The sequence below is a fragment of the Alosa alosa genome, chromosome 8 (genome assembly GCF_017589495.1).
Source record: "Alosa alosa isolate M-15738 ecotype Scorff River chromosome 8, AALO_Geno_1.1, whole genome shotgun sequence".
NCBI classification, from domain to species: Eukaryota; Metazoa; Chordata; class Actinopteri; order Clupeiformes; family Clupeidae; genus Alosa; species Alosa alosa.
Window position 1 is genome coordinate 9,842,273 of NC_063196.1, and position 13,013 is coordinate 9,855,285.

At 41.3% G+C, this 13,013-nt stretch overlaps 1 protein-coding gene across 1 annotated transcript; it reads left to right on the forward strand.

Annotated features, from left to right (window-relative positions):
- The first annotated feature begins 6,259 nt into the window (after positions 1-6,259).
- Positions 6,260-9,813, forward strand: six6b (SIX homeobox 6b). The gene is made up of 2 exons (XM_048250491.1): positions 6,260-7,518; positions 8,864-9,813. The coding sequence occupies exons 1-2, from the start codon at positions 6,947-6,949 to the stop codon at positions 9,027-9,029; spliced, it is 738 nt and encodes a 245-aa protein (XP_048106448.1). The 5' UTR covers positions 6,260-6,946; the 3' UTR covers positions 9,030-9,813.
- Positions 9,814-13,013: the final 3,200 nt, after the last annotated feature.

Below are 13,013 nucleotides of genomic sequence, written 5' to 3' on the forward strand. Positions count from 1 at the left end.
TGCTGATTTTTTTTCTGGAACATTTTATCGCAGACTGTAAAATAGCATCACTGTTGTTTTGTTGTTGTTGTTGTTATTGTGTGATTTCTACACCAGCTCAATAATCGCTCTTTTTGTTTGTTTTGTCTTTTAGGCACTTGGATATAAGTCACCTACAGTATAGCTCTTTCGTTGCACGTTGAATGTTTCAGGTGCCTGGATGTTCACCCCGTCACATAATCTGTTATTGAATGCCTTTTTACAGTAGGCCTACCCACTGTGCACTCCCAATGGACATCTTTGTGTGCACTAAGCCTGACCATGGACTCGCGCTGTCTGCCTGAGCCATTTGGTACTGTGCATAAAGCACAAGTCAGAGACGCTATATCAGCACGGCAGGTCTGATTGGTGTTGTATGCACTCTCATCACTCTCCAATTGACAGGAATGAATCACAAGACCCATCACATATCTGTTAGCATTGAACGACTGTTTTAGTGTGTGTGTGTGCGTGTGCGTGTGCGTGTGCATGCATGTGCATGTGTGTGTGTGTGTGTGTGTGTGTGTGTGTGCATGTGTGTGCATGTATATGTGTGTGTATGTGTGTGTATGTGTATGTGTATGTGTATGTTGATAGCAATAAATTTAGTTGTGTTTCAAGACTAGTTTTAGCCATGTGGCCCCTTCTTGGTATTAAACAAAGGTACCCTCCCCTCCCCCAATGAAATGCTAATGTACTGGTTCCAAGGGCTATCAGATCCACAAGATAAAGGATGTTACTTTGCTATAATGTATCCATGTGTCATGAAATGTAAATATATTCATGTTTGGTATCATTGTAATAGTCTCAGTACAAGGATTGTAATGATTTGATTGTGAGAATGTTTGGAACATTCTATAAGTGATATTTCTGATATATAAGATATCTCTCCTCATGTTCTTCAGATAGGTGTGAAGTAGGTGTGAGTAGGTGTGTCTGATGCCAAGTGGAGAACCAACCATGTTGGCTTGTTTTGGCGCCAAATTTCTTCCTTTGTTTAACCCATACAAAAGTGATTAACTTGCATTGTAAGACTAAGGTGAATTAGAAGGATGGAGAACTGAAGAGAAGATAGAGAGTTTGACCCAACAGAGGCCATGGCTTAGGCTACATAGACCATAGACCATTTTTTTTGTACCCTCTCTGCTTGTAACAGAATAAACCTGATTCCTGAGTTTTCCTGAAGTTTGCCAGTCTAAGATTGATATTAAGTAATTATTCACCACAACTACTTTCAATGTGTATGTGTGAGTGTGTGTGTGTGTGTGTGTGTGTGTGTGTGTGTATGTATGTGTGTGTGTGTGTGTGTGTGTGTGTGTGTGTGTGTGTGTGTGTGTGTGTGTGTGGAGTGTGTATGTGTGTGTGTATGTGTGTGTATGTGTATGTGTATGTGTATGTGTATGTGTGAGTGTGTGTGTGGGGGGGGCAGTGGCTGGACAGTGGAGGCATAGAATAAAGACGACTGTGGCAGGGGGGCGTGTTTAAGAGAGTGTATGTGGGGATTGGAGAGTGTGTGTGTGTGATTGTGTCTGTGTGTGTGTGTGTGTGTGTGTGTGTGTGTGTGTGTGTGTGTGTGTGTGTGTGTGTGTGTGTGTGTGTGTGATTGTGTGTGTGTGTGTGTGTGTGTGATTGTGTGAGTATGACTGTATGGAAAGGAGGCAAAGGAGGGAAAGTGGAGGGAGGAGGAGGAGTGTCAGTAATTGCTGCTTGCTTGTGCACTGTCTGTGTCTGTGCCTGTGTGTTCAGCTACACACAGCTGATCTTGGTGAATCTGGGACAGCTACAGTCTTTCACCCATACACACACACACACTTGCAGCCCCCACCCCCCACCACTCACTCCTTGCAGTGCCTCCATTCTCCTCTCCGCCCTGGGGTGTGCTGTGACCCCCACACCGTGGGAATCTGTGATCCACAGCAAATGTCTTTTTCTCTGCTGCTACTAACCAGGCTAAGAAGAGACAGAGAGAGAGACAGAGAGAGAAAGAGAGAGAGAGAGAGACAGAGAGAGAAAGAGAGAGAGAGAGAGAGAGAGAGAGAGAGATGGGGGGGGGGGCAGAGAAAAACAGCTTAAAGTGGGGACAGAACCTTGTTATGACTTCCGTGACACTGATGCAGTTTGTTCTTTTCTCCTTTTTATTATCCTAATTCTAATGCAAAATGTCCCAACAGCCTTGTGGATCAGCCCTTTTGTTGTTGTTTATTTTATTTATTTTTTAATCTTCCTATACAGCCAGTTGCGAGATTCATTTCATAATCTCCGCTTTCACCGTCTCCAGCATCCCCATACTTGTGGCGTACAAGCACATCCTTAGACTCTGAAAGGAAGCCTCGCTCTGTTTTCTTCTCTGGCGGCCGCACCATTTGCATCCTCACCCTGGCTGTCACTTCTCTAATGAAAGACTGACATTTATGCATTCATGTATTTATTCGGCTCGGTGACAACCTCCTCGCCATATATCTATGGTGCCCCCCCACTCCCCCACCCCCTACTAGGTCAAGTGTAGTGCCATACAACTATAACACAACTCCAGAGGACTCTAGGAAATAGACCGTGGATGTACAAATCTTGCTCTGAATGCTGAGACCTTGGGAGGGGCAATCTGCCTGCCTGCACCTTGAAGCAAAAGTGGCATGTATTTGGGAGAGGACTGTCAGTATACAGTATGCTTGAGCTTTTGAACTTCAGGAGGGGCTATAAAGTCCCTCTAGCAACTATACAGAATGTAAATGTACTTCTTCCCAGGTGCCATCTGGGTGATCAGATTTAAGCCATAGACAGTGACATGAACTGTTGTCACATTATCGTGTAATGTAACCTTGTCTGACTGATTTTTTTATTCTTATATTGTTGTTCAGGTGAAGACACCCTGGTGGACAATGAATGCATTGAATACAATGATTACATTCTATTCTATTCCATACCACATATTATAGACATCTTCTGTTTCAGAATAGGGTTACTACATACAGTGATATAGTGCTTAATTATTTTGTAAACAGTATACTCTGTTTGGTTAATCATAGAAGATTCAACAACCAATGGTAAGGACTGACATACCACATTGCTATCATACTAATTAGCAATATATAACAGGATCTCAATATGCTGTGCTTACATAACCCTAACCCTAATCCTAACTTGAACCCCCAATTGCAATTATTTGTAGGTATAATTACAGCACATTAATGTGTTGTTCATATGTGTTATTCATAGTGTAAAAGACAATACTGTATAGTATAGGTACATTGTAACGAGCAATCCAGGGGCACTGTAAATGAGCCATTCTGTTATCTCATTGGTCTAAAAATGTGTGTTCAGAGTCTATTAAAATGGAAAGCTACTTGGTATGAAATTTACATTTCCAGTGTAGGTTTGGTTACTTAGGTTTGATTTGGTTGTAAAACAGACATTTTGCACATACAGTTTATTGTGAACTGAGAGTGCTTTGCAACCTAACACTTTTTATATCATTCAATCCTAATATGCAGTTTTGAAATTCTCCCCCTGTATCTAACTTCTTAACACTAGGCTACATCATTCAGTCTATTTTATCATTTCGAAGTTGTTTAGGCCTTCCTCCCAAATAAAGCAATTTTGTTACTCATAATTAGGGCTTATAACATTCTTTTGCTTTATTCCATCTTTTGCTTGATGGTCTAAAAATCAATTTTACCCATGGGAGGACTCTGATAACTTTCCTTGATGGTGCCTTTTCACCCAAACAGACGATCTCACTGAAAGTAAGGAACGGAATGAGTTCTAAGGAAAAATATGTCAATATGCATATAGGCTACGTAGACTATTGTGGCTAAACTCAGCGATAATCCTATTGTTTATATTCTATAACATTATTATTATTATTATTATTATTATTATTATTATTATTATTATTATATTACATTGTGGGTGTTACTATTATTGTAATATATTGTAGCCTAGTATTTCTAGTCTAGTAGCCTAGTAGTAGCCTAAGTTTAATTAAGTGGCCAGATCAAGTTATATCAAATTATGACACCAACAATATCTGTAGCCTATTTTAAACTGCCTGCAGCCACTGACAAATTGATGACAAACATTACTGGGAAAAAAACCAAATGGCTAATCGGATTATTAATTAATTGCGAATATGGTAAATAGCCTATATTTCTTGTAATTTTTTTTTTTTCTGAGTAACCCATCTCTCTTCTAAAATGACACAGTGGCCTTGGATATTTCAAACGTACAAGACTAAACGTTAATTATTTAGAGGTGCCTTAAATTTTTGAAGCCTTTAGCATGTCATGCCTCCGATACAACGCCGTCTCCCTGGTCTCTTTCAGTCTCATGACCCGGGTAGTCTAGGCTTATTTTGTATTGCACTCTAAAATCCTTTATTTATACTGGAGTCTTCACCCACTGGCGTTGAATCTTAGACGATGTTTAGTGAATACACAGTCTCATGGTAGACTACCTAATGCTGAAAACATTTCCCTGGGAAAATGTTTTCAAACTTTAAACTTAGCCGTCCCCTCCATTTTCTCGTGAAATAAGACTAAAATATTCACACCCTCTTGAGAGCTGAAAAAAATGTAGCCTGAATCTCCTTTGAACCAACGCTAAAATGCCCCCCCACCCCACATGTTATCTTTTACACCCATTAGCGGGTTAAATTGTGTTATTCAACCAAATACTTCACAAAATTAAACAAACTCCCTGAACGCGTTGTTATATCAATCAAATGCATCACCGAATTTCAGGTCATGTATTTTCAATGTGGCCTAAATTTCACTTTGCCAGACTATCCTTATGCATTATTTAGTGATGGCTACACATATCCACCATAATGACATTTCCAACGCGTCGACACAACTTTAGCCTACAAGTATGGTATTAGCCATTCATTCCATGTTTTTAGAAATGAGCGTATTCTGATGTGGCATGCAACAATGATTAATGGGCGGTTAGTCTAATTATCAATACCTTAGTGACAGTAATAATGGGATTGCTATTACACAGTTATTTTGCTGTAATAAAATAATACACAGGCTAATTAAGTAGGCTAAATGCACATGTTTGCTTTATTTCTGCCTCACTATTATAAAGTCTGTCAACTTTATACCTGTTAAAATAAAAAACTGTTTTTTCAGAACATCACTCAGTGTCGCAGGCTACATTTGACATAGACTGGGTCATACTTGTCTCGGAAATGAGACATGTGGATCATGACGTTATGAAAAGTGCCATTCCCGGTGGCATGAGTATTGTGCATGAAAATGAGCAGCTCAGATCATACAGACGGTAGTTCCATAACTGGAAGTACACGCCGCTCATACATCATGCATAAAGGGCCCTGAAGGGCTTTCTTCAATTGAACTGTGTGGATCTGTGAAAATAATATCAGGGGCTTTCCGTCAGAATGAACTTTTCCACTGTAGCCAGCCGTGAAATAATCTGACCCGACACTTCAAACCATCTGCGTTATCTATCCGCCGTCTTATTTACCGCCGCAGCCCGAGCACAAAGCGGGCTGTGGCTGATCCTAAAACGGCTCTAGTCAGCTGCTGCTCCACATTTCCTCATATCGTGGGATATTTTTTGCTGTTTTCCTGTGATCCGCGAGAGGCAGGCATTGTGTCTTTGTGCAATAGTGCGTGCATCCATGCACCTGTCACCACACGAGGCTTCTGCATAATAATTTACAAATAGCCCATAATAATAAACAAACAACGAGTGTCCGGAGCAATTGCTTATTTGTGCATGCAGTCCGCATATTTCGAATTATTTTAGAATTTATTTCAGCATAATCTATACAGAGCAATAAGTTCCACACGCGTAAATTCGCCTCAGTACCCTTAATGCTGCCTATTTGAGAGAAATACTTTGCCATAAATAAGGCAACCGTATGTTTACATGTCGTGATTGAGGTTATATTTATGACTGGTATGATCAGCATTCAGCTGTCCAAAATGTAACTGTATCGAAGCAGAATGCTTTCCGCATATGCTGTCGTCTGTATCCTCGTTTCAAGTCTCCAACAGCTTTATTAATTTTGACCGACCAATGATTCGTTGCATTCGGCTGTCAGATGTCTCTGCTGCTCATATTGTTTGATGCATAATTGAGTAGAGCCTCGCATGCTGCCATGTTCGTCCTATCCCCGTTATATTATGCCGGAGAGCGCCGCGCGTAAAGACAATGCATTTCGTCGGAAACCATCCCGAAACCCAAAAAGAAAGGGCAAAATTGTGACCAATCGCTTTCAAGATGTGCGATCTTTACCCAAATACGGTGATGCATTAAACTTTTGTGGGTGAAAAACGGGAAGGTTTCTCGATTTGTAATGGCGCCTCTGTGCTTGTGATTTTTTACGCAACAACAGAAAGAAGCCATGACAGCCGGACCTTTTGTATGATGAATCGATTATTTTTTTCTTTAAGCGAAAATTATTCATAACAACACTATTTACAACTAGACAATCGCGCGAATAGCCAATCACCTTGGTTAAAGGCAACAACGAATAGGTCGGAAATGTTTACATTTTAAAAGGCGCTGTTGAAAGTGGGGAGGTGCTGAAATCTATTTGCGCTGCTTTCCGCGTGATTGGCACACTTGACAGTGATTGACAAGCGTCCTTGGAAACTACGCAACCAATCTGCCAAGTCCAATAGAAAATCAGAAGAGGACTGGACGTCTTTTTCCCCCTCAAAAATATCTCGAGTCTTGCGCTTCACCTTCGTATTCTCGAGCTCCCCAGTTCCCCCACCGAGGCTGCCGTAGTCAGCCAGAGGGGCATCCTCTCCTGTGTGTGTCGTGTAACGGTTGATCTGTTGACTTTGGAATTGCCTTTTTGTCTGGATCAGGCGACGAAGAGGAAACGGGGGAGAGGGCGCGTGTATGAGAGAGAGAGAGGTAGCAAGGACTACGAGGGGGGGAAATAGAAGCCTTCATGTTTCAATTGCCAATCTTGAATTTCAGTCCCCAGCAGGTCGCGGGGGTATGCGAGACTTTGGAGGAGAGTGGGGACATCGAACGCCTCGGCCGGTTCCTCTGGTCGCTGCCGGTCGCCCCTGGTGCCTGCGAGGTTCTCAACCGAAATGAGTCGGTTTTGCGGGCACGGGCCATCGTGGCTTTTCACACTGGGAATTTCCGTGAGCTCTACCACATTCTGGAGAACCACAAGTTCACCAAAGAGTCGCATTCCAAACTGCAAGCGCTTTGGCTGGAGTCTCACTACCAAGAGGCAGAGAAGCTCCGGGGTCGCCCGCTAGGGCCAGTGGACAAATACAGGGTACGGAAGAAGTTCCCACTACCCAAAACAATTTGGGATGGTGAACAAAAGACTCATTGCTTCAAAGAAAGGACCCGGCATTTGCTCCGAGAGTGGTACCTCCAAGACCCTTACCCAAACCCTAGCAAAAAAAGAGAGCTCGCACAAGCCACAGGACTCACTCCCACCCAAGTCGGAAACTGGTTTAAAAACCGGAGACAAAGGGACAGAGCCGCGGCGGCCAAAAACAGGTGAATATCCCAAGCTTCTCCATTGTAAGCGTGCTTGCACCTGTCTTCTAGTTCATTTTTTAGGTTGATCGTTGAAGTAATTTCGGACAACTCCAAAACCTTTTCGATTTAATTGAGACCCTGTAGCCGAATGTTCGTTTACATGTTCAGCTCTTTATGGTGGAATCTGGTGGACGAAACAGTCACAATTCGATATTTACGCGCTTAATCAATTCTCGATCTGTATTACATCAGCAGGCTACACATTGCATTTTCAAATATGCGTGGTGTAGTTCACCTCCTGGCAGGAATGGACTTGATATTGTTTTCACAAAAAGTAGGCTATCTTATGCACGCGTAACAGTGGGCCTATTTGTTGTGTAGCCTACAAATAAATAGGTGGATCTTGCAATCCAACTAAATACACAATACAATTAAACCAAAAAATATTTATGATATCAATACCATAAACTCGGAATTACATAACCTTAACCAACACTAGGCATCGGTGTGTATTTCCTTAGCTGCCACATCGTTGGATAATACAGTAGAGAGCTAGCCTACATCATTTGAACTGTAGAGGCCCATGAGCTAGGCTGAATTACATGTTTTCTTGTCTCAGTAATTCCGATGAAACGACTAGCTGTTATGAATCTTTTCTGATCTGTTTCTGTATTTGCCCGATTACAACTGGGTTAGGCTAAGGTAATTCTATTGAGAGGGTAAACATTTGTTATGTCTTGTGGGCTGCTGGCAGTGGTAATTTTTGGAAAATAGTAAGCTCGGTTGTCGACATCTCTGAATTTGTGAATCACTTCAGTCTTTCAGTATATATATAGCTGGTAGCTTTTCCTCTTTCCAAATAGCAAAGCTACACAACCTACTTTATTGCAGTTCGTGGCTTCAAATGCTGTTCAATTAATTCAAATTCTCGGTTTGAATGGGGATTCATTTTGCCATATTGAGTAGCCTAGACACTGTTTAATTGGCATATTATGTGGATGCAAAGCCTAATATCATATTGGGTAAAGAATAACCCAGCCTTTCCATAACTCGCCGATAGGCCCATGAACTAAGCGATGCTCCTTTTTTGACAGCGCTTGTTCTTCCGGTGCGTGTCACCAAAGGTTCAACTCAGCCCCGAGCTCCTGCAGTTTTGGTAGGCTGCCGGGATGTAGGCTACTATAATAGGCTGATATTGATGATATTTGGAAACTAATTTGACCTGTTAAATAGCTTACTCTAAATCCTCTTCAGGAATGTACCCGTCAAAACTGTAGCCATAGGCTCTCCTCTTGTAAGACATTGAACATTTCTCACTGAAATCCTTCTTTCTTTCTTATTCGTATGTGTTCCACTGAAATAGGTTACAACAACAAGTGATGTCCAATGGCTCGGTTCGATCCCTGACTGGAGAAGACGGCGCAGTGGACCGTCTCGGAACCGCGTCGAGCCCCGAAGCAAGTCTGTCGAGCAAAGCAGCCGCGTCGGCTATCTCCATCACTTCGAGCGACAGCGAATGTGACATCTAACACCGCACCACGAGCTGCCCCGCGGGCCAGTCAGGATGACGATGAGAAAATGAACACATTTAAGAGGGAAATCGAGACAGACAATCAGCAAGACAAACAAGCACATCAGTGCCTGCCTTAACGTATCAGAGGCTGTGTTTTTTTTATTATAATAATTATTATTATGTGAAGGTTGTCAAACCACCCGAGGTCGACTGGAATGCTCTGTCTTTAAAATGTATTTATCCTCTTTTTCCATTTCATTTTTGCTTAACCAAGACAAAGAAGGAACTGAAATGACATGAACAGAAGACATTTATATAAATACAAGAGTCCTGAATTTCCATTTTTTTTCCAGTCGATAAAATCGGATGCCTAGAGTAAAGCAGTGCCCACCGAAAAAAAGAGAACGGGAAAGAAAACATAGAACACTTAAAAAGCCCACCATCTCTTTTTATTTTTTATTATATTTTTAGGTGGAACTTTGCGTTGAATATCAATGCCGTGACATTTTACCTCCCATTTTTTCTAATGTATGTTCATCTATGTATTAAAATCATTGGTACTATAGAATCTAATTTTGATTTGCGCGATCATTTCAAATTTAGTCAATTTCAGTGTAAAAGGTGGATTTTAGAGCATGTGCGCCAAGTAGGACATATGTTTCAACGAATGAAGACATAAAGAAAATAAAAATGGTTGTTCAAATCAATACAGAAGTTATTATTATTATTATTATTATTATTATTATTATTATTACTATTATTACAGATAGGTGACTTCCCGTTATCTTATGGCAAGGATATTTGGACTAAAACCGTTTTGTACTAAACAGCGAAGATGCCAAATGTCAGTAAATTGGTTGGAGTCAGGTTGTGAGCAGCCTATAGATGGCCAAGCTCTACTCTTGACCCCTCAACCCATGCACGCTTGATGTTCTTATGCCCTCCGATTTTTCTTTAATGAGAGAGTTTGAGGACGGTGTCAAACACCTATCGTTGCGACGTCGAAATCACTTGAACTCTTTTGGCCTGAACCCTTGTGGTCGTCGTCAATAAATGTATGGTCCGAGCCCTAAAGGCGTCATAAGTGAATGGGCTATCGTCCCGTGTTTAACGTGATAGCTTACCGTGTGTCCAGACGTGTTAACCGTGCCATGTGATTATCTCTGCGTCTTGTAATGCTCCCTGACAGCGGAAGGTCAACTAAAGGACGGAGCGCTGTGGTCTTGCGTCTAGGCGGCCTTCGACAGACCCTTAAAATCCCTAAGTCTCCCTTTGAAAGAACATCCATGCTGCAATGCTTTTACATTTTAAAGCGAACTGTAGGCGACTGGCAGTGGCTGCGCTAGCCTGTTGTGGCTAAACGGATAATGTATAGAAAGTTAGGAAACATTCAACTCATCACAACGGCCGATTAGCCTCTTAGGGGGGAAAAGCAAATTATTACCCCATCATCTATACCTCAGAATTGTCTATACTTTCTATTTTCCACTATATTTAAATGCCATTTTAATAGAATGCGATTTGATTTGTGTGAAGATATGTGAATTATCTTTCTGTCAGCTTTCTTTCGCTCACTTTAAGAGAAGGGTTGGCGTTAACCTCGTGAATTAATGGTGTCTGTAGATGCAAAGTAATCTAGGTATATGTTGCCGTTGCACTCATAACCTATTTTTTGTCCTTTATTTAACCAGATGAGTCCCATTGAGATCTTGCATCTCTTTTTCAAGGGAGCCCTGGGTCCATTTCCCCCCATAACCCTGCGCTAATATACCGCGCTATAGGCAATTATTGTGCACGAATCGCGATGCACCATGAGTGACTCTTGTGAGTTCACTGGTTCGTCTGTGAACGGAGGCCACGTTGTACGTTTAAGCTCTTTCAGCTAAAAACAAGTCCGAATAGCAAACTAATTGTCACCGCACAAAAAAGGGAGGAGGGGAAGTACTGGATGAAAAGCGCCTCATTCAGTTTGTTCACGGACAAAAGCGGCGAGGATAGGTGAAAGGAACGTTTCTGGCAGTCAATACGGTCGTCAAACTGTTCAGCGGTAATCAGCGGTAATGATGGTGGCTTGAGTTCAGCAAGAACAAAAGCAAGTGCCCCTAAAGTTTTGTGATGGGGGCGAAAGATTTTTTTCTTTTCTAATTGTGTAACAGCCTGTTTGTGTTAGTGTCCCACGGGCAAGTCGCCCACTTGTAATTATTATCATTATTATTAGGCATATTATTATTAATATTATTATTATTATTATTATTATTATTATTATTAAGTAACGTAATTATTTGGTAGGCGATTGACTGTTTTGAAAAAAAAAAAAAAAAAACTTTTATTTAGGGCCTTGGTTAAGTAAGAGTGACCACCCAGTGGGCCCTATGCACAGAGCATATTGTCAGTGGAGCGTTGCTTCAGTAGCCTACAATGAGCCTTGTCTGCTAGCTTGCTGACTGCACCTCTTTAACCTCTCCCGCGCTCTATGCTATGCGCCATCAATTCATGTTGCGTCTTAAACAGAAATATGTGTCTGCATGCTGTCGTGACAGCAGCTGTCTGAAATGCGGAATCAATACAATTTTTATCTATGACATTTCCCCACAGAATTTTTTTTTTCATACGACGCTGGCCCATGCAGGCTAAGTAAATTGAAGTGTGCATTTGGATATGATGTTGTAGTCCCGATCTGTAATGTCTCAATTCAGGATTTCAAAGTGTTTCCAAGACAGGTAGTCTGGTAGAGGTTATTCGAGTTTTGCGCAAATCAGAGTAGAATAATCAGTTAATTTGCAAGGAGTAAATCATAGATTTTTTAAAATATATATAGGCCTACAGCTCTGGAAAAAATTAAGAGACCACTGCACATTTTTCTGATGTCATCCTACGGTTGATGAGTGACATTCCAATGAGTTGACGGTCATATTCAACGTTAAGAGACCACTGCAAATTTGAATATGACCGTCAATTCATTCGAATGTCACTCAGAAAACATAGGATGACATCAGAAATAATTGCAGTGGTCTCTTCATTTTTTCCATATAGGGCCTACACTTGTCACAGCCTACATAGTCTGCTTAATATCCGACATAATTCCGCTGAAATAATTATTCTAAACAGTAGGCTAATTCCTTTATTTCTACCATACATGTAATGCCCTATATGGCGTTTCAATAATCCTAAATCATATTTAGCCGCAATTGCCGTAGGGTACTTTTGCCTGGCTATTCGCTGTTAGGTCTCAAACGGATCTGCCTACTATTTTGCAAAGCAGATATAGATGTGTTGTGTGTGTTTCTCTAGTATTTTACAGCCATGAAGTGTATCCACTATGAAAAATGATGAAGCGGAGTTTCTTGAGAAAATGTGCCTCCGACTTTCGTGCGTTAGTCAGCCTTTTCCATATGCAATCGCAAACAACCGATGACAAAATAAGCACCTTGCTTGTCTCTGCTGATTAAAAGGGCCTGGACACTTTTCACAGCAGGCAAGCCATGTCAATTTTGCGTCATCACAGGCTATGTGCGCTGTTTATGTAGCCTATTTTCTTTGATTGTGGCTTGAGCACTGTGAAATTATAACTCAATTGCACCTGGCCATATTACCATAATAGGACACATTGAATTCGAGTTGCCTACTATTAATATATAAGGTTGTATAGAATAGAATAGTAATAGACCAAGTTCACGACAATTCTCTGGGCAAGGCCTGATGACCGGCCAGCCAGTCGTTACACTGAAATGCCCGAAAGGTCTCTGGGCTCACTGTCAACAAGTTGTCTCACTTGACTTAGTTAGTCTATGCTCTAAACTGGGTGTTTTTCAACAACGAGAAATGAGAACCAAATAAATGTAAGATGAAGTTTCTTTTTTGCCATAGAGATATGTTCCAATCCAAGCAACTGCGTTCAAACATCATAGCCTACCGACTCCCTACGGTGTGCAAACAGCGTCCTCTGCTGTCAAACATAAGTAGTGTCTTACAACACGAGGTAAAAAGGTTTGTTGCAGCA

What these genes read in the sequence shown, in the direction of transcription:
- six6b (XM_048250491.1), top strand. Translation starts at nt 6,947, where the DNA reads ATGTTTCAATTGCCAATCTTGAATTTCAGTCCCCAGCAGGTCGCGGGG. An exon ending in GCCGCGGCGGCCAAAAACAG is followed by an intron (nt 7,519 to 8,863) that starts GTGAATATCCCA and finishes CCACTGAAATAG; the next exon opens with GTTACAACAACAAGTGATGT.